Consider the following 21,654-nt stretch of genomic DNA (forward strand, 5'->3'; position numbering starts at 1 on the left):
GACTTGACAACCAATTATTTTTGTGTTTCTCTTGTGCAATTGGCTGCTTCATTTCCTACATTGCAGTAGTAAGTACAGTAGGATCCCACAGCATCATTGTCACAATGATTAGATAATTTTAAAAAAAGGTGACACAGAGGGGTAAACATTGGCCCGGACAACTAGGAGAAAGCCCCTGCTCCTCTTCAAACTAGCACTGTATAGGAACTTTTACTCCCACTCGGGAAGCCAGAGAGGGTATTGGTTGAACACATGGACTGAGGGAAAGCAGCCCTATTAGGAGTACGGATATTGGTTTGCATGCAGACATAGCGTACCTCTATCGTAGGATCGTATTCATCCACAAAGTGATTCTGGATGAGTTGAATGGTTAAAGCACTCTTCCCAACGCCACCAGCCCCAACCACCACCAACTTATACTCTGTCATCTTCAGCTTCACCTCAACCAGTCACCTGCAATGAGAAGCACACACGATGATCACTGACCTAAACCAACCTGCAGTCTTTCAAACATAACTCAAGACAGTACAGAACACTGTTTTTTAAAAATATCCAGCGTGGAGATGCTGTTTTAAACTCATTCACTGTAAACACCAGATCAGTGGTTAATTTTTAAAACTATGTTTTCATATCAAATTGCAAAAGGTTTGCAGTTCACACAGCGAGCTCTCCTGGGTGAGATCAGAGAACTGTTGGAGGAAGGAAGCTCACTGACGATATCACAACACCCTTAGTGATCACAGCAGTTTCGTTTACATTGATTTCAGGTTAGTGCAAAGAGTTTTCCTGTTTTGTGCAAAGCATAACTTAAATTCAAAGTGCAGAGAGGTGTATTTGCTAGTTTAAATTCAATGCTGTTGAGTTGAAATTACTGCAAATTATAGCAACAGTACACGATACAGATAAGGCCCTGACAGATTTATCACGTGCTGCAGCGCTCCTGCAATGCTGTTTCTATTTTCAACCATTTTCCATTACTTGTTGGCATTCCAGATCAAGGCTGTTTGCGGAAAACAAAGATAGCAGCTAAACAAATACATACAACTGCTCGGGAAATTGACAGTCCAGTAGTCTGATTGCAAGAAATGCTTGAAGTCAGTCTGGATAATAGAACACCTTCAGGATATTTAGTTTTTAAATCTGACCAGGCTGCTGCTCAGTGAGCTCAGGAGGTCAGAGGGCAGTTAACATACGTTGCAAATTAAAGTCCCTGTTAACATAACAGCTTTCTTTATTAGAGGAGATGGTTTTCTATTCATAAAGAGAGAAACAAAGACAGGAATGTCATGAAGAAACACAGCCAAGACTCACGTAAATGCGTTACAGCAAAAAAAGGGTGGTCATTTGACCAGTTATGTATCTACCAGCTCTGAGACAAAACCAAAGATTAATCCCACTGTAGCTTAATGAGCTGTCTTAAGTCCTATTTTGTTTCTATTAAAAGTATGTTTATTTTTCTGTGTTAATGGAATGATCTCAGACTCACTATTCTTAACATCCCCTGCTCCTTGTAAAATTGTTCCTCCACATTTCTCTCAGCAATTTAAAATTGATGATCCCTCATTACTGACATCAAATCCTCCCTAATATTAAATCTCCTCTTAACTGTTTTTGCTTTACTGGAAGCAGTTAGTCAATTTTCTCCTTTAAGTCACAGGTTCCGACCTGGGGAGCTCCCGAATTGTAATAAAATTGTTGTAAAAACACAACTGCCTTATTGTCCTATCAGGCCAGGAACCTGTCATTCCTGCCCAATTTGGGTTATATGCAACTCCAAACACACATAGTTGCTACTTGGCCGTCATCTGAAATGCCCCAGAAAATTTCTACCAACCATTCGCAGGTGCATTAAAGATTTGTAATAATTGCCCTCAAGCCAGAAATGCCACTCAGTGAATAAAACATTCAACCGGTTTAGTTTATATTCTTGTTGCCTCAGGAATATATAGTCCCATCCGCCCACCCCCCTCCTCCCCTCCCCAAACAGTTCGATCATAAAATACACAGCCAGATGGCAAAACTCCAAACATCTGCCACTTGAGAGGAATCATGATAGATTCTAAATCAAGGTTGATGTTTACATTTTCAGAAAGTTAGCAACTGCTGAAATGTCTAGCTACCAAGAGGGAAACCATTATACATGAACAGAATTTTAAAAAAGACTTGCATTTTAAAGCATTACCCATAAATCACAGGGCACCCCAAAGGGATTTACAGATAATGAAGTAATTTCAAAGTGTAGATAGGGCTGTAATGAAAGAAATGCAGCATAAAGTTATACAACACAGAAACTAATCCTTTGGACTAACTAACAAACTGATCTAGTTCCATTTGCTAGCATTTGGCCCATATTCCTTTAAACCCTTCCTATTCACGTACCCATCTAGATGCCTTTTAAAATGTTGTAATTGTACCTGCCTTCACCACCTCTGGCAGCTTGTTTCATACACGCACCATCTGCCCCTCAGGTCCCTTGTAAATCTTTCTCCTTTAATCTTAAACTCATGTCCTCTGGCTTTGGACTCCCCTACCCTGGGAAGACAGACTTTGGCTATTCACCCTATGTCCCTCATGATTTTATAAACTTCTAAGGCCACCTTTCAGCCTCAAACATTCCAGTGAAAATAGCCCCAGTCTATTCAGCCTCTCCCTATTGCTCAAACCCTCCAACCCCAGTAACATCCTTATAATTTTTTTTTACTCTCTCAAGTTTAACATCCTTCCTATAGCAGGGAAACCAGAATTGAAAAGTAGCACAGGAGTCCTCTCGTACCTGGGGGGGAGGGGATATGTTCCAAGACCTGCCGTGGACAGGAGCAGACACATTCATTTAAATGGGAAATTTACCTTCCTTTCAGCCCCCAACCCCTGGTTCTGGAAAGTTCCCTATAATACATTCAGGCCAAGGTAAATCGCAGGTAATTGAAACCATGGAAAACAATTCCGCAGATACAGGGGTCACCCTGTATTCTAAAACTGGCCTCACCAATGTCCTGTACAGCCACAACATACACGCAGCGGGTTGCTTAAAAAGATGACAAAATGGTCAGATAGTCTGAATAATGAGAAAGATTCTCAGGTAACCAGGAATAACTGTATAGTCCTTGTTTGAAATAGTACCTTGGGCTATTTTACATCTACCTGAGCGATCGAATGGGCCTGAAAACCAGCACCTCCAACAGTGCAGCATTGCCTCAGTACCACGCTGAACAGAATGAAACCGAATTCCACAAATCACTGACATGAAGGAGTGTGTAACCCACTGTGCAACCATTAAAAGGACAATTGTGGGGCATGGTTTGAGCTGCAATCTGAATGGAAATGGAAACGAGTCTGACAGACCTTTTACATCCAGTCAATCCCAATGACAAGATCCGAATGAAAAACAATTGCTTATTTTTGTGAAGTGTTCATGGGCAAAGTCCCAGTAAAAGTGGATGCATTGTTAAAGATGGTTTCACAGCTTGCTACACTATAACTATTCCCATTAATGATGGCTACAGTTTCTTCCAAAATCAAGTTACATCTGCTGGTGAATTCAGTGCACTGAATTCATGTAGATAAATTATTAGTTTTGGGTGGGTTGGTTTTGGGTTGGGTTGGTGGGGGGGGGGGGGGGGGGGGGGGGGGTAGAGCTCGACTACATTACTTCTGTGTCCCCCCCCCCCCGGGAGAATAATATGTCCTTTAGGGATTACTTTCATCTAATTCAACATCTGCCAACTGTCACAAATCCTCACTTAAAAGTTGTGGTTGTGCAACTTTAAGTCAGTCATAGGTTCCCAAAGAAATCGACATTTAAACTAGTTAGATTTCTTGGGACATTTCTTGCTCAGAGAAAAACAAATACAGTTTGAAATATTACACCACTGTGGATGCAGTTTTGTGTACTCCTAGTTGAAAAATATACATAAATAAAATACAAAAAGAAACAATATAGTTCGATACTTTAGAACTTCCCAGCAAAAAAACGTGAAAACATTAAATTGAATGGTTTATATTCCTAAATGTTTACATTTGTAAACAAAATACACAGTATGATAACTACATATTTCAAATACAAAGTTTGCAGGTGGCACCAAAATCTGGAGGTGTAGTGGACATTGAAGAAGGCTACCTGAGTACAACAGTATCTTGATCAGATGGGCCAATGGGCTAAGGAGTGGCAGATGGAGTTTAAATTAGATAAATGAGAGGCGGTGCATTTTGGAAAAGCAAATCAGTGCAGAACTTATACACTTAATGGTAAGGTCCTAAAGAGCGTTGCTGAACAAAGCGACATTGGAATGCAGGTTCATAGCTCCTTGAAAGTAGAGTCACAGGTAGATAGAATAGTTAAGGCAGCGTATGGTATGCTCTCTTTTATTGGTCACTGCATGGACTATAGGAGTTGGGAGGTCATTTTACAGTTGTACAGGACATTGGTTAGGCCACTTTTAGAATACCGCGAGCAATTCTGGTCGCTCTGCTATAGAAAGAATGTTGTGAAACTTGAAAGGCTTCAGAAATGATTTAAGGATGCTGCTGGGGTTGGAGAGTTTGAGCTACAAGGAGAGACTGAATAGGCTGGGGCTATTTGCCCTGGAGCAGAGGCTGAGGGGGGACCTTGTAGAGGTTTATAAAATCACGGATGGGGCGAATAGACAAGATCTTTTCCTCAGGGTGGGGGAGACCAAAACTAGATTGCCAACAGGTTTAAAGGTGAGAGGGGAAAAAATTAAAAGGATTCTGTTTTCACACAGAGTGCTACATGCATGGAATGAGCTGCCTGAGCAAGTGCAGGAGGCTGGTGCAATTACAACATTTAAAAGGCATCTGAATAGGCCAAATGCTGGCAAATGGGACTAGATTCACTTAGGATTTCTGGCTGGCATGGACAACTGGACCGAAGGGTCTGTTTCCATGCTGTACATATCTACGAGTCTATGACATAATATATTCCTTATCTGAAGCAATATTAGTTGATCATGCTCCATCTATTGAAAGAAATTGGACTGTGCGGTTAGAGCTGAAGTCCAGAACTTCACAGACCAATAGCTGCCACTAGGTGGTGCCTGGGACTTCAATGTAAGTTAAGAATGGGCGTTAGGAGGGAATGGGCACCAGAAACCTTATAGAAAAGAACAGAGGAAGAGAACTGGAGGATCTAGGTGGGGTGGAGGACAAGGGCAGAGGCAGGAACCAGAGGAAGGCCAGGCAACCCAGGACTGTGTATTGGAGCGGAAGCATAAGGAAAAAAGTTTGAAGCAGACAGTCCACTGAACAGGATGTCTGTGGCAAAGATATTAGTGTGAAAATCATTACTAAATAAATATATCATCACGGTTGTTTTCTTGAAAACATGAAGCAAAACCATATTAACTGAAATTCAGTAACCAGAGGAGACACATTTGAAGTGAAAGGCCAAAGAATCAAACGGAGGCAAGGAGACTTTTTGCCTTGAGTTGAGATGTTGTGAAATGAGTTGCCAAGTGGTGGACACAGTTTCAATATAACATTCAAAAACTAATTGGATAAATATTCAGGTAACCATATTGGTTTATAATGCAGGGGAGCAAGATTAAATTGTATTGCTTTTCCAAAGGGTTAGTCCTGCCATAAGATTGACTGGTATCTTTTGCTCCAAAGAGTCAGACCATCATCAATACAAACTAAGCGTTAAAGCTTGCATTCTTCCTTCAACACAACTTCATTGAGGAAAATATTCAGAAGATTCTTGATGCTTTGGTGCATTCCTAGATAAACCTTCACTATTTCAACTGCTCATAAATATTAGACACAGCAGAGGTGAAATAAACCAGTCCCACAATTCCCTTCCTTCACCATAGACAACCAGAAGTAAAAAAAGTGTTTTTTTTCTTTAGCTCCACAACATTACCTCCTCCCCCATTCTCAATTGGCTAAACTAAACTTACCAATGGACTTTCATAAACAAAAGTTATGCATACACACAAAATCTAAACAGTGTGTCAATCACTAACTGTAATACTCAAGAAAGATACAGTTGAAGATGATTATGCACAATAATTGTAGATAATGACAATATTAGGCAAGTCCGATCCTGGAGTGAAACCTGGCTTTTTAGACCCTAAGTTCTATTTTTCTGTTTACCATGGTGGTCAATCATTGAACACATTCACAAGAGGCTGCCAGTGCACTTTTAAATCAGAAGATTTGATTCAAAAGATGAAAAAGAAAGCAACGTGAAACTATATGGTTGATCTACTAATAAATATCAGGAAGATCTAAACCTTTATCTCAGCAATACCCTGAAAGACAATCAAACCACGATAAAGAATTACCCCTATCTTCATGGTAAGGCTTCCTATTCAGTATGAAAGGCTGCAAATCATGTTTCCTCTGCAAACTGCTGTCCATTAACTGAAGAAAATAATGACTGAAAGCACCACTTGTAAAACACTTTGCTAACTCAATTCACTTATTCCCCAACATTGGTTCCCTAAAGTAGGATTACTTCTTCTCCAATACATCCACAGCTGTCTGATTCTTAAGCTTTCTTTTTGCTAATTCCTAGGAAACTCAGCACCTATATCCAGCCATGACTGTTTGGAGACTGATTAACAACCACCCCCCTTCTGTTCTGAATGATTTCTCTGAATGAACCTACTTCTGGCACCTTCCTCTAGGGATTGTAAATTCAAGCCAGCAAACATTATAGCTGGGGACTTAGCTGAAATTATGTGCCTTCTTTTCATCGTATGTTGGCAGCATGGTAACTCATTGATTAACACTGCTGCCTCACAGCACCAGGGACCCAGGATCGATTCCACCCTTCAGCGACTGTGTGTGTGGAGTTTGCCCATAGAACTGGGGGAGTGGGGGCATTGCTGACGTGAGGATGTGCAGGTTAGGTAGATTGGCCGTGGGAAATGCAGGTTAAAATGACAGGGTACGGGGATAAGTCTGGGTGGGATGCTCTTTGGAGGATCGGAGTGGACTTGATGGGCCAAATGGTCGGTTTCCATGCTGTGGGGACTCAAATGATTCTTGTGAATACTGGATTATGACTGTCAGTTTGAAAGCAACGTCAAAAATGACATTCTCATTTTAAAAACAAACAAGTTAGATCTTCACAGAATGGAAAGGTTAAAATCAATTTTTCCTCCTGAACCTCAACAAGGATTAACCAAACAAATAGAATCCACAGTATAAGAATTTGTCTTGCTGTTGGGAAAAAAAAAGTGTGCACATGTGTAGTGTGCATGTATTTTGTGAAGGAGTTTTTCTATTATTGAATTGTATAATAGATGTGTTCAAATAGCAAGAGACCGAAGCAGGAGTACTATAGGATTCATTTAAATAGATTAATGTTTAGCATGTCAGGAGGTTAGACATTCATGGCTTTGGTATCAGGTAATCCAATTTCTTTACAGGTGGATTTGAAGTTTGGAATCAACTGGGGAGTCTTAAGACTTCAAGCCTCACAGGTCTAAAAAGGCAAAGGTGGCACAACCTTGTGCTGATGCAGCCTTTGCACTCTTCCCAGATTTTGACATCAAAAGGTGTTCTCCAGCTAGTTCTGTCATGTGACAGTCTATTACCCACCTTGAAGTGCTGAGCTGAAAGTCATTGCCATTTACAGCTGCACCTTCTGTTGTCGAGGACCAGAAGTGTGGAATTGTGGGAAGTGCACTTCCTCCTTTTCATCCTTAAAAGATGCTCCTTCAAAACCTGGTCAGCTGTCCCAATACGACCCTTGTTTCCCAGGCCCATTTCTTCGCATTATTTGCAAGGTATTTGGAAAAATGGGTCAAAAAGATGCAACATAAATGCAGCCATTATTGGCTCAGTATTAAATAACCATTGGGAGCTTATGTTGCAGCTATACAAGACCTTAGTTAGGCCACTTCTGGAATACTGCATTCAGTTCTGGTCTCCCTGCAACAGAAGATGTTGTTAAACTTCAAATGATTCAGTGAAGATTTACAAGGATGTTGCCAGGGTTGGAGGGTGGGAGAGGTTGAATAAGCTGCGGCTATTTTCTCTAGAGTGTAAAAGGCTATCGGGCAAAGTTATAGAAGGTTTATAAAATTGTGAGGGGCATGGATAGGGTGAATAGCTAAAGGATTTTTCCAGGATATGGGAGTCCAAAACTACAGGGCATATGCTTAAAGTGAGAGGGGCAAGATTTAAAAAGGGACTGGACACGTAACGTTTTCATACAGAAGATGGTGTGTGTATGGAACGGGCTGCCAGAGGAAGTGGAGGAGGCTGGTAAAATTATAACATTTAAAAGGATTCAGGATGGGTGCATGAATAGCAAAGGTTTACAAGGGATATGGGCCAAATGCTTGCAAATGGCACTAGATTAATTTACAATATCTGATTGGCATAGATGAATTGGATGGAAGTGTCTGTTTCTGTGCTGCACAGCTCTATGACTCTTATAAGTTTAGCTTGGTAGTTGCCTCTGAGCGTAGATGTTTTGCAGAATTTGGATAAGATTTTGACCTCCTATTTGGTCAAAATATTTTAAAGAGCATTCAGAAAGAGGAAATGTATTGAACAAGCAGAAAATTAAGTTAAATTTCCCTAGAGATTTCTCTCCCCAGGTGATGCTGAATCTAGGACCCAGTGGTCATAGGCAAGGCCTAGCCCATACTTAGGTGAACATTCTACTTTGATCTGATTTGGCCAACCAATCTGCAAGAAATTGTTTTGTTTGCAGAAAAAGTAAATTTTTCCTAGTAATTTCTCTATCCCAGACTCCCCAAATCTGGCCCAGGGTTTATTTTGTACCTTGCAGTAGATTACATGGCCTGTGCTGGATAGAAAGTGTACTGGAGTAGGCTCATCAGCTGCCTGGCGAGCACAAAGGGCTAGGCAGACAAATGCAGGTGGTCCCAGAGTTAGGTATTGCTTATGAAGAGAGAACACAGACGTACAAAAGGTGAGAAAGCTGATATCAAATGTTCAGATGAATCGGGTCCTATTAATAGTGAACAGAAAATTTCCCAGTGAGTAACTGGGTCACAAATTCTAACCACAAAGAGCAAAGAAGTGAATGTTGATAATGTAATGTATGCAGACCAGCCTTGAACATATTCATGTAACTGCAATTCAACAGAACAAAGGAGCAGGCAAAAGGTTATTTGCCAATTCTAGCTTGTTCTGCCAAACAGTTGGATCATCTATATCAGATCCTAATCTACCTGCCATGGATCCACAATTCTCAACACACCCTTATACAACATAACCCTGTCAAATTAGTGTCTTGAAAACTGATCCCAGCTTTTAAGAGCATAGAGTTCCAGATTTCTACTACCTTTAAAAATACAGTATTTCCTGATGTAACCAGGCTGTACGGTGCTGATATCACCGTGCTTTCAACTCTCCAGCCCATCCCCCTTTGAGATGCAATACCCTAGAATTGAACAGTTACTCCAGACCATGGTTCAGAATAATTAAGAGCAACTTCCTCTCTTTTGCATGTTAGACCCCAGAGATTTTAAATACATGTGCTAACACAATTAAGCAAGAAGATCCTCTGCATTGAATATCAATACAACAATCATGCGCACAGTCAATTCCAGGCTGGAAATCAACACACGTTAAAAATGGAAATATCAACGTATTTCCCTTCCTTTTCTCTGGTCATTTACTGCCACTGTTCTGTTCTCAAATTCTAACACAAAGCTTATAGTTGCTCAAGTCTTAACTTTCTGGCAGATGTTCGTTGGGAGGGGTTTTGGGGAGTATTTCAATCTGACATCCTTCTTGCTATTTTAAGAACTGCTTCCACCAATCTTTTTCTGCTCAATCACTTGATGATATACAAATCCTGGCAGCCACTGTCCATCCCTCAAGTCAAGGACAACAAGATTTCACCACCTCAGTCACAGTACAGGAGGCTACTGTTTGACCTGTTTTATCCATGCTACCTCCCTGTGAAAGCAAATTGGGTAGTTCCACTGCCCAGTCCTCTTCAGGTAATTGAATTCCCTTTTGAAAAGTGCTTGAAGATAGTGCATTCTTTAATCTAACCATTTGTTTCAGAAACGAGTGTTTCTACATGCCATAATTACTTTTGCCAATTACCTTAAAGCATTATCTTCTGTTAATAAGAGATTTCTTCTTACCTCATGATTTTGCATACCTTTAACAAATCTTGCCCCTTAATCTTTGGTCTGTATAAAAAAAAAATCTTAATTTGCCAATTCATTCTCATAACATCCTTCAACTCTGGAACCATACTTGTATAAAAAAAAATCCAGAATGTGTTGCTGGAAAAGCACAGGTCAGGCAGCATCTGAGGAGCAGGAGAATCGACGTTTCAGGCCAGACCCCTTCGTCAGGAATTCCTGTGCTTTTCCAGCAAAACACTCTCTATTCTGATCTCCAGCATCAGCAGACCTCACTTTCTCCTAAAAGAATCCCACCCCCTCTAAAGCGTTTTACATCCCATCATACAAGAAAGCTGCTTTATTGGCCCTTCACCCATTGTCCGAAATATTCACTCCCTCAAGTTGCACAGTGGCAGTGTATACTATCCAGCAAATACACTGCAGCAACTCACCAAAGCTCCACTGACAGTACCTTCCAAACCTGTGACTTTACCAGCTAGAAGGACAAGGACAACTGATGTATGGAAACATTATCCCTCAGGGTGAAGATATCTGTCAAGACTACAGAGGCCTTGGGTCAGCATGTTCCTAGATCATTGAAGGCAGCAGAAAAGGTGGATCGGTGTTTAAGACGATTTATGGGATACTTGTCTTCATCAGCAGGGATTTGAAACTCTCCACAAAATGGCAGTGGTTGCAGTTGTTAGTTTTAAATCTGACATTGATACATTCTTATTTAAAGGTGTAAGGGATTGGCCAAAAAGGTAGGTCATATAAAGTCAAGCCACAGATCAGCCATGATCAGAGTGAATAGCAGAACAGACTCAAGGGATTGAATGGCCTAATCCTCTTCCTATATAAAACTTCCAAACAGGAATTGGATAAAGTTAAATATTAGTCGGACAGTGGGTAAAACAAAAAAGCAGGGAAATTGGAACTAATTGGATAGCTCCAAGAGTCAGCACAGGCATGATTAGCTGAAAGGCCCCTCATTCTGTACCAGATCATTTCATAATTTTGGTCAAAAATGGAACCTTTTGAAAGCATTAAATGAATGGATAATTAGGGATAATGGGTGTTGTGTTTTATGCCTTAGAGAGACAGATGACATGCCCAGTAGAAAGAGAAAAAGAGCAGGACCTTTATTACGTTCCTTTAAAAATGGATGCAGCCTCAAGTTTACTTTGTTTTCAGTTCCTCCGTGGCTGTGCCCCCACAGGCTTGACTCATTCAACACAGTAGTGAGTAATCAACAGACACATTCAAACACTGAACTATTAAACATAACAATGACATATTCCGCAGATTGTCTCTCAAGTACCCTTGTTGCTATTCACTACATTTACATCCATATGAAGCTCCAAAACTCCATCAGGCAGTATACACAAGACCACAAACTGCTTTTGCTCAATTATATATCGTAACCCCAGTTCAGTACTGGATTAGCTTAATTAGTGCCCCCACGCTAAATCAAAATGAAGCTGGTGTTGGCTTGCCCATTCATATATTTTGTATGATATTGGGTGAGGCTGCCCACTCATTGATCTGCTGAAGTTTATAATGGCAGAGCAAAAGACATGTGGTTATGAGCAGTGGGGACATGGCAAAATGGGAATGGAGGTTTAAGTGTTCATCTGGGAGAAAGTAACAACAAAAAAAAACTATGCAAACCTGATGGACCTCCCTTCCCATGCTCCTGGGAGCAGAAAGCAAGGTGGGAATGGGGAACTTAATTGTGCGAGAGACCAAGAATCAGGTTCCCAACTGTGGATGAAAGTTCTTAATTAAGCAGATTGAATTACTATTTTGCCCATCTTGGAAATTTCCCATGTCCTGGAAAAAAAATCTTAAAATATTTATTTGCTCTTTATTAGTCTTGTTTGTGACAACTTCTATGTACAAATTAGTTTCTGTATTTCCTAAACAGACTAAATTTTAGAAAAAAATTGGTTATTAAATTATTTTAATAGCATGCTGCCATATCTTCTAGGAGAAAGGGAGGACTGCAGATGCTGGAGATCAGAGCTGAAAATGTGTTCGGAGAACGTGTTCCTGAAGAAGAGCTCATGCCCGAAACGTCGATTCTCCTGCTCCTTGGATGCTGCCTGACCTGCTGCGCTTTTCCAGCAACACATTTTCAGCTGCTGCCATATCTTAACTGACCTCCACATTTTTCTAAGACCATTGTATTTTGATTTCGCAGGAAAACTGAATGATTAAATGCAGGTGAGGAATACCACAGGGAGAAAGAGCATGGCATCTTGGCATTGAAACAGGGATATAGGGAACAGCAGAGATCAGTGGGTTTAGTTTGTGATTATTCTAGGAATGACACAAGTATGACAGGATGAGTGTCCTTTCTGTGCAGCAAAGCTCTCTTTGCTCTGTAGAAATCAATTTCCCTTACACCGTCTGGAATGAAAAACTGTGTTGTATTAATTGATTCACTATCATTCAGTATGATCACAGGGCGCAACCTGTTGGATCACTGATCATTCAAAAATAACATCAGCATTTTTTATTGCCAACTTTCCAATCAACTAATTTCCTGATCAGAATTCACTTGTGCTCAGGTAAGTTGATTACTGAAGAAACCCACTGCCAATTTGCGATTAGTTTATTTTGTCTAATTCTATAAAGACTGCAATAAGCACTAGCCTCTGTCCATTCTCGAAACATGATCTCTGCAAATCCCGCTACATCTGAATGATTATATATGTTTCCTCGATTAAGCGTGGCATTTGTATTCAATTAAAGCACATCCTGAGCGTTAGAAGTTTAAATTAATGGTAGCTTATTGTGAAGCAGTTATTCCAGTAAACTAACCGTCTTCACCTTTAAACCGGTCTGCCGCTATTAACAATTGAGTGACCCATCATCTTCTGATACAGCTACATGGTGCCTGGGTGAGTAGGACTGGCCCCTCAGATTCCATTTTTATCTAAACGCACGAAGCGAATGGACTAGTAGCTTCTCTTCCTACTCTCCCACTTAGTTAAAAGAGATCCTTGGCCGAAACCAGAGAGTTATCTCCAATTTCTCGTCAATGGGCTACTCCTTGGAACATTCCCCAAAAACAGTCAATTTTCATACGCATGCTTATGACACCCCCAGTCCTGCCTCACCACCATCCTGCGCAACCCCTTAATACAACTTCTGACCTGTTTAAACAGAAGGACTTAATGTTATACAAAAATGTATGATCACTGGACTTTAAAATGATTTAATAACCATTTTTTTCTAAAACTTAGTCTGTTTAGAAAATACAGAAACTAATTTGCACATAGAAGTTTCCACAAACAGCACAGTAATAAATAGCAGATAAATATTTTAACTTTTTTTTCAGAACATGGGAAATTTCCAAGATGGAAAAAATAGTAGTTCAATCTGCTTAATTAAGAACTTCCATCCACAGTTGGGAACCTGATTCTTGGTCTCTCGCACAATTAAGTTCCCCATTCCCAACTTGCCTTCTGCTCCCAGGAGCATGGGAAGGGAGGTCAATCAGGTTTGCATAGAGTTTTGTTACTTTCTCCCAGATGTGCTCTGAACCCTTCATTTCCATTTGCCATCTCCCCACTACATGTCCTTTGCTCAGCCATTACAAACTTCATCAGATCAATCTGTGTGCAGACTCATCCAGTTATCTCTCTCCAGAGTTCTGGCATTGGGAGTATTCCAAATGTAAAAGGGGCAAGATTTGCTTGGGTGGTACTATGATAACCAGGAAGGCATTGATTTTACACTCATTCACTACATTCAAATAGAAAACACATGTTGTTTAGATTATAAATCAAGCCAACATAGAATGTGCCCCAAAAACTTCAATAGTGTTAATTCAATATTTAAAGTTGTAAATGGATCACAATTAGAATTCAATGGAGAATTAAATCAGTTTCTTAAAACTCGTATACAATAAATCAACACTTCCTTGAATTAATACTTAAATAGAAATAAACATTTTAAAAAGAAATTTTTTTGGATTAGTGGTGCTGGAAGAGTTCAGGCAGCATCGGAGGAGCAGCAAAATCGACGTTTCGGGCAAAAGCCCTTCATCAGGAATCAACACTGGCAATGCACATTACTTGTGTATGCTATGGCTCAGTAGGTAAGACTCTCTGAAGAGGGAATGAGAGAGCTTTGACACCCACTCGAGACTCAATCTAATCCAGTACCAGGGCAGTGCCATAAAGTCAGAGGCAGTCTTTCGGATGAGACATTAACAAGGTCATTATAGCCTTCTCGGATGGATATAAAAGATTCCAAAGAACTATACAGAAGAGCACGATAGTTATTCCTGCTGTTCTGCAAGGCAACATGTTCAATTCAGCCAACATAACTAAAATAGATTAATTGACCACTTATAATTTGAGAGATCATGATGTGTGCAAATTCCCTACATACAGTATTGACCACACAACTAAACTGAGAAACAACGTGACTAACTGAAGTACTTTGAGAAGTATCAAGGACTTGCAATGTGCTAAATAAATGCAAGATCTGTTACTACTAACCCACCTACACAGTAATGTATGAATAACTAGTAGCATTAAGCTAGGAAGTACAGCTTGCCACTGATAAGTGATTCACTTGCAGCAATTGGAAAGCAAAACAATTAGCTAACACAACATAGAAAGAATCAATTACGTTCCTTGGCAGCACGCTGTCTACTGATCTGCAGCCAGTGCCCTTGTGAGTTGAGCTGCAGGAATCAGACAGCTGGAAAGGAACAGTAATGTTTGTTTCTTTATAAGTTAAAACACAATCATTGATCAGTTGCTGATATTAAAGAGACAAGCTCACAACCTCCAGGAAATGGAGGAAGAATCAAAAATCAGAAGAAAGCATTTGCTAACACTAACTGTAGTTGGTGGATGACTCTTACTAAAAACTAAGGACAACGTCTAACTCGAAGTACAAAAGATTTGGAAGATCAAAGATTAGGGATAAAACAGACAGGTAAATTAGATCCAATCCACACTCTGCCTGGAACAGACAAAGGAGAAAACTCCAACTCCCTGGCACCAGCAATCTCTTCCCTCCAGTAACAGAAAAGCAACATTTCAGACTGGCATTTGTGTACAAGGAGGAAAATTGGAAGTCTGGAAGAAGAGTGGATTTAATCTTCCTCCTCATAACTAAAGACAAAAAAGGGGAATAAACTCCAGTGATAATTGTCCAGTTATTTGGACAATTGGACTGCATTCTGGGGAAGGTGGGACCTGTACAACGAGGACGGGTTGCACTTGAACCAGAAGGGCACCAATATCCTGGGAGGTAGGTTTGCGAGCACTCTTCAGGGGGGGTTAAACTAATTTGGCAGGGGGATGGGATCCGGACTTGTAGGCCAGCAAGTAGGTTAGCTGTTTTTCAGGATGTCCAAGAATGTAGGGAGGCTGTGGAGAAGGTAGCACTGACAGGGAATACTTGCAGACACAGAGATGGGTTCAAGTGTGTATACTTCACTGCAAGGAGTATCAGAGATAAGGTGGGTGAACTTAAGGTGTGGATTGGTACTTGGGACTATGATGTTGTGGCCATCACGGAAACGTGGATAGAAGAGGGACAGGAATGGTTGTTGGAGGTTCCTGGTTACAGATGTTTCAGTAAGATTAGGGAGGGTGGTAAAAAAAGGAGGCGGTGTGGCATTGCTAATTAGAAATGGTATAATGGCAGCAGAAAGGCAGTTCGAGGGGGATCTGCCTTTGGAGGTAGTATGGGCTGAAGTCAGAAATCGGAAAGGAGCAGTCACCTTGTTGGGTGTTTACTATAGGCCCCCCAAGAGCAGCAGAGATGTGGAGAAACAGATTTTGGAAAGGTGCAGAAGCCACAGGGTAGTAGTCATGGGCGATTTCAACTTCCCAAATATTGATTGGAAGCTCTTTAGATCAAGTAGATTGGACGGGGCGGTGTTTGTGCAATGTGTCCAGGAAGCTTTTCTAACTCAGTATGTAGATTGTCCGACCAGAGGGGAGGCCATATTGGATTTGATACTCGGTAACGAACCGGGACAAGTGATGGGCTTGTTAGTGGGTAAGCATTTTGGTGATGGTGACCACAATTCTGTGACTTTCACCTTGGTTATGGAGAGAGATAGGTGCATGCAACAGGGTAGGTTTTACAATTGGGGGAAGGGTAAATACAATGCTGCAAGACAGGATCTGAGGAGCATAAATTGGGAGCATAGGATGTCATTGAAATGTGGAACGTTTTCAAGGAACAGATACGACGTGTCCTTGATATGTATGCACCTGTCAGGCAGGAAAGAGATGGTTGTGTGAGGGAACCTTGGTTGACAAGGGAGGTTGAATATCTAGTAAAGAGGAAGAAGGAGGTTTACATAAGGTTGAGGAAACAGGGTTCAGACAGAGCGTTGGAGGGATACAGGATAGCCAGGAGGGAGCTGAAGAAAGGGATTAGGAGCGCTAAGAGAGGGCATGAAAAATCTTTGGCGGGTAGGATCAAGGATAACCCCAAGGCCTTTTATGTGTATGTGAGAAACATGAGAATGACGAGAACGAGGGTAGGTCCGATCAAGGATAGTAGTGGGAGACTGTGTATTGAGTCGGAAGAGATAGGAGAGGTCTTGAATGAGTACTTTTCTTCAGTATTTACAAATGAGAGGGACCGTATTGTTGAAGAGGAGAGTATGAAACAGACTGGTAAGCTAGAGGAGATACTTGTTAGGAAGGAAGATGTGTTGGGCATTTTGAAAAACTTGAGGATAGACAAGTCCCCTGGGCCTGACGGGATATATCCTAGGATTATGTGGGAAGCAAGAGAGGAAATTGCAGAGCCGTTGGCAATGATCTTTTTGTCTTCACTGTCAACGGGATGGTAACAGGGGACTGGAGAGTGGCGAATGTTGTGCCCCTGTTCAAAAAAGGGAATAGGGATAACCCCGGGAATTAAAGGCCAGTTAGTCTTACTTCAGTGGTAGACAAAGTAATGGAAAGGGTACTGAGGGATAGGATTTATGAGTATCTGGAAAGACACTGCTTGATTAGGGACAGCCAGCACAGATTTGTGAGGGGTAGGTCTTGCCTTACAAGTCTGATTGAATTATTTGAGGAGGTGACCAAGCATGTGGATGAGAGTAGAGCAGTGGATGTAGTGTACATGGATTTTAGTAAGGCATTTGATAAGGTTCCCCATGGTAGGCTTATGCGGAAAGTCAGGAGGCATGGGATAGTGAGAAATTTGGCCAGTTGGATAGAGAACTGGCTAACCGGTCGAAGTCAGAGTGGTGGTAGATGGTAAATATTCAGCCTGGAGCCCAGTTACAAGTGGAGTTCCGCAGGGATCAGTTCTGGGTCCTCTGCTGTTTGTAATTTCTATTAATGACTTGGAAGAGTGAGTCGAAGGATGGGTCAGTAAATTTGCAGACGATACGAAGATTGGAGGAGTTGTGGATAGTGAGGAGGGCTGTTGTCGGCTGCAAAGGGACTTAGATATGATGCAGAGCTGGGCTGAGGAGTGGCAGATGGAGTTCAACCCTGTCAAGTGTGAGGTTGTCCATTTTGGAGGGACAAATAAGAATGCGGAATACAGGGTTAACGGTAGGGTTCTTAGTAAGGTGGAGGAGCAGAGGGATCTTGGGGTCTATGTTCATAGATCTTTGAAAGTTGCCACTCAGGTGGATAGAGCTTGTAAGAAGGCCTATGGTGTATTAGCGTTCATTAGCAGAGGGATTGAATTCAAGAGTCGTGAAGTGATGTTACAGCTGTACAGGACTTTGGTTGGGCCACATTTGGAGTACTGTGTGCAGTTCTGGTCACCTCACTTTAGGAAAGATGTGGAAGTTTTGGAGAGGGGCAGAGGAGATTTACCAGGATGTTGCCTGGAATGGAGAGTAGGTCGTAAGAGGATAGGTTGAGAGTGATAGGCCTTTTCTCATTGGAAAGGTGAAGGATGAGGGGTGACTTGATAGAGATTTATAAGATGATCAGGGGAATAGATAGAGTAGACAGTCAGAGACTTTTCCCCCGGGTACAACAGAGTGTTACAAGGGGACATAAATTTAAGGTGAAGGGTGGAAGGTATGGGGGTGGGGGGGGGGGGGGGGATGTCAGGGGAGGTTCTTTACTCAGAGAGTGGGGGGGGCATGGAATGCACTGCCTGTGCGAGTGGCAGAGTCCGAATCATTGGTGACCTTTAAGCGGCAATAGGATAGGTGCATGGATGGGTGCTTAAGCTAGGACAAATGTTCGGCACAACATCGTGGGTCGAAGGGCCTGTTCTGTGCTGTATTGTTCTATGTTCTATGTACTCATGAATGACGTGGCTGCTAGATGACTAAATTAGAATACTGAGTTAAAAGTACCAAGATCCCAACCTTGCACTTCCTTGAAGTGAAAGTGCAGGAATTTGGTTTTGGTGCCCTATGTCTAAAGAATCAGCCAAGGGAACTCATTCTAATCATTGAACATAGAAGTATGTGAGCTATTGTGTAAACTCAGCACCTCAAGTTCAAGCTGCAGAGATAAAGTTACAGATGGAGAATCTTATTCAAGCTTGATCAGTTTTCTTAATCTCCATTTTAATGAATGGTTCAGGAAAGTTGTCTACACTATGTTGTGATCACAAGAAAGGAGGTAGCCTTTAGATCAGAGTTAGATTTATTCATTTTGCCATGCATGGAGTGGCTTTGTACAAAGTTATGAAGACACAAAATGAAACGATTTGACAAACATTGGAACAGGAGAGAAAATACTTTAAACAGATAACTTAAGGGAATGGGTATTTAGGTGGCAGGTACAGTTTATATTACTTAATATTTGGCATCATATTTCAGTTAAAACAAAGTTTACACCAAGTAAAGAAATGGACAAGGGAGGATAAGCAAACAACTCTGGGATTCAAAATGAAATATTACCTTAACGGTCATATTTACAGAAAGTTACTAAAGAAAATGCAACATAATTTTGGGCTTCATAAAAAGGACACAATACAACACTGAAGATGGTACACGTATACAACCAATGAAGCCACAGTTAAAAGACTGGGGTGTATGAGATTCCACTAGAAAATGTGATTAAGGCTATGTGCAGAGTAGATTCATCAGGAGTTGAAACCTCGAGAGAAGAGACTCTAGATAAGAGGATTGTTTACTCTGATGTATAGAAGGCTTAAAGATTTAATGGAGTTTTAAAAATTAGAAATCGCTTTTAGTAGAGTGACCGTAATGGAGTAATACTATTCTTTCCATTGTAGGAAGAGGCAATAAGGGATAAATCAACATAAATTGTAGCTGAGAGTGAGATGTTACACAATAGATCATTGGGGGGGGGGGGGGGGGGGAAGGACCAAAAACAGTCATTGCATCTTTCACAGGAGTGTTTAAAAATATTTGAAGCAGTGAATGGAGGGGAACAAGGAATGGGACTGTGCTTGCATGTTTGATTAGCATAGGATACAGGAAGCAGAATTACTTTTAGATTGACAAGGGCTACAGGGAGTGTTGACGGCGGGATTAGTTTGCTAGATCTCCATCTAACAGCAGGTGCAGAGAACTGATAGTCTCCTTCTTTGCAATAAGCTTCCAAGTCCAATGCAGCACATTATACTACAGCGATTGAACAGTTTGATGTAGAATGAACTAACTGAATCTCAGTAATGATTTCATGCTTAACAAAATTGCTACATAGTTGTCTTGGGTTCTTTTTGAAACAGACTTTTCAATTTCAATGAATCCCTGCCAAAACGTGGATGGAATGAAAGTATAAAACAAATATGATCCAACTGAATGTCAGAACAGGCATAGCAAAGTGGTTTCTTCTTGTTCTTAGGAAGGTTTATATACAGACACTTCGCCTCTTGTTGCGTGAAGGATTAGATGGTCTTGTTAATCAATTAGGACATAGGAGTCCTGAAGGCCAGCCTGTGTGAAGTGCTCAATCAAGTTTGCCTTCATGGTGAATCCAGGGATTCTCAATGGGGCCACTGATTACAGAAATAGGAACTCAACACAGGAGGTGGCCATTACGCCCATCAAATCCATGTTCCGAAGAATAAATCAGTTAGCCCCATTCACCATTTTTTCACCATAGCTGCTGCAATTTTCTTCTCCCTTATATTTATCCAGTTCCTTTCTAAGGCTGCTCTCTATTCTACCACCTAAGTTGAGTAATGCATTCCAAATTCTAACTAGAGTTATAGAGATAAATAGTACGGAAACAGACCGTTGAGTCCAACTCATCCATGCTGACCGGATATCCTAAATTAATCTTGTCCCATTTGCCAGCACTTGGCCCATATCCCTCTAAACCCTTCCTATTCATATACTCATCCAAATGCCTTTTAAAATGTTTAATTGTACAAGCCTCCACCACGTCCTCTGGTGGCTCATTCCATGCACACCACCCTTTGCATGAAAATGTTGCCCCCTTGGTCTCTTTTATATCTTTCTTCTCTCACCCTAAACCTATACCCTCTAGCTCTGGACTCCCCCACCCCAAGGAAAAGACTTATCTATTTACCCTATCCATGCGCCTCATGATTTTCTAAATTTCGAGAAGGTCACCCGTCAGCCTCCGATGCTCCAGGGAAAACAGCCCCAGCCTATTCAGCCTCTCCCTATAGCTCATAACCTCCAACCCTAGCAACATCTTTGTAAATCTTTTCTGCATACTTTCAAGTTTCACAACATCCTAATTACTCATGCAATTAAAACGTCTTTCTTCATATTGGCAAAAGAACCAAAGACAATTACTTTAAAGTTATGCATTTTACCGTGGGAGCAATTTACTTCACCAAAACAAATCCCCCAAAGCCTGCTCAGTTTCGGAATAACATCCATAGCTCCTCCTGTTTGTCACAACATAAAACTATTCTCAAATCTATGTAGCCTCTCTGAAGTCTTATAACTGAATAGCCACACAAACCATGGTCAACTCATGCTCAACAACCCATATAACCAACAATTCCAGGTATTTGCAGTCAAGTGCAAAGAGCTTTGACAAATGCAAAGCAGTTCAACACACCCACTAACAATCTGTCTCAAATGGATAAAGCATCTTCAAGAGATGCGACAAACTGTCAGTAATGAGAATGGGAAGCTGCACTTCAAGCTGGTAAGAATGCTAGTTGTGGCTCAGTTCTTGCTTCTGAGCCAGACATCATGAGCTCAAGTTCCACTCTGGGATTAATAGTGTAGGGACCTCCCCATGTGTTAAGAGCCCTACGTTAATGAAAGTTATTGTTGCTACCTTTGGATCCCATGGCGGCCAACGCCACTCAGTGTTCTGGGAAGATATTTAAACTAGTTCTAATTAAGTGCAATTTTAAAAAAAAAGATAACACATTATCAACATTGCTTCCTTCAGCAATTAGTAACTGTATTACTGAATCAGCAGCCTAGAGAATGCAAACTCAAATCTCATTGTTAGAGAATTTAAAATCAAGTCAAAACAAAAATCTGGAAATTAAGAGCAGCCAGACAACCGTTAGACAGTCCCAGAAATCCAACTGGTTCACTAACGATCAATGATGCTAACTAAACTAGGCCATCCTTACCCAATCTGACCTATGACAACAGTCCCAAACCAACATGACTTAAGTCTTACTGGCC

The 21,654-nt window shown here is 41.1% G+C and overlaps 1 protein-coding gene and 1 long non-coding RNA gene across 4 annotated transcripts in view; one reads left to right on the top strand and one right to left on the bottom strand.

The window, feature by feature from the left end:
• The window catches only part of LOC148146872 (uncharacterized), a 76,075-nt gene that overhangs the window by 39,438 nt on the left and 14,983 nt on the right, over positions 1-21,654 (top strand). For all 3 annotated transcript variants that reach the window (XR_015760138.1, XR_015760140.1, XR_015760139.1), the window contains exon 3: positions 646-767. This is a non-coding gene — a long non-coding RNA (uncharacterized LOC148146872). The remainder of the gene's footprint in view (positions 1-645; positions 768-21,654) is intronic.
• Positions 1-21,654, bottom strand: part of LOC122557741 (GTPase HRas) — a 55,263-nt gene that overhangs the window by 18,552 nt on the left and 15,057 nt on the right. Inside the window, exon 2 of the mRNA XM_043705693.2 lies at positions 318-453. Coding sequence (XP_043561628.1) covers positions 318-428 — 111 coding nt within the window. The 5' untranslated portion in view covers positions 429-453. The remainder of the gene's footprint in view (positions 1-317; positions 454-21,654) is intronic.

This window comes from Chiloscyllium plagiosum, unplaced genomic scaffold, assembly GCF_037043375.1.
Source record: "Chiloscyllium plagiosum isolate Xiang-an unplaced genomic scaffold, Cpla_swu_hap1 HiC_scaffold_18, whole genome shotgun sequence".
NCBI classification, from domain to species: domain Eukaryota; kingdom Metazoa; phylum Chordata; class Chondrichthyes; order Orectolobiformes; family Hemiscylliidae; genus Chiloscyllium; species Chiloscyllium plagiosum.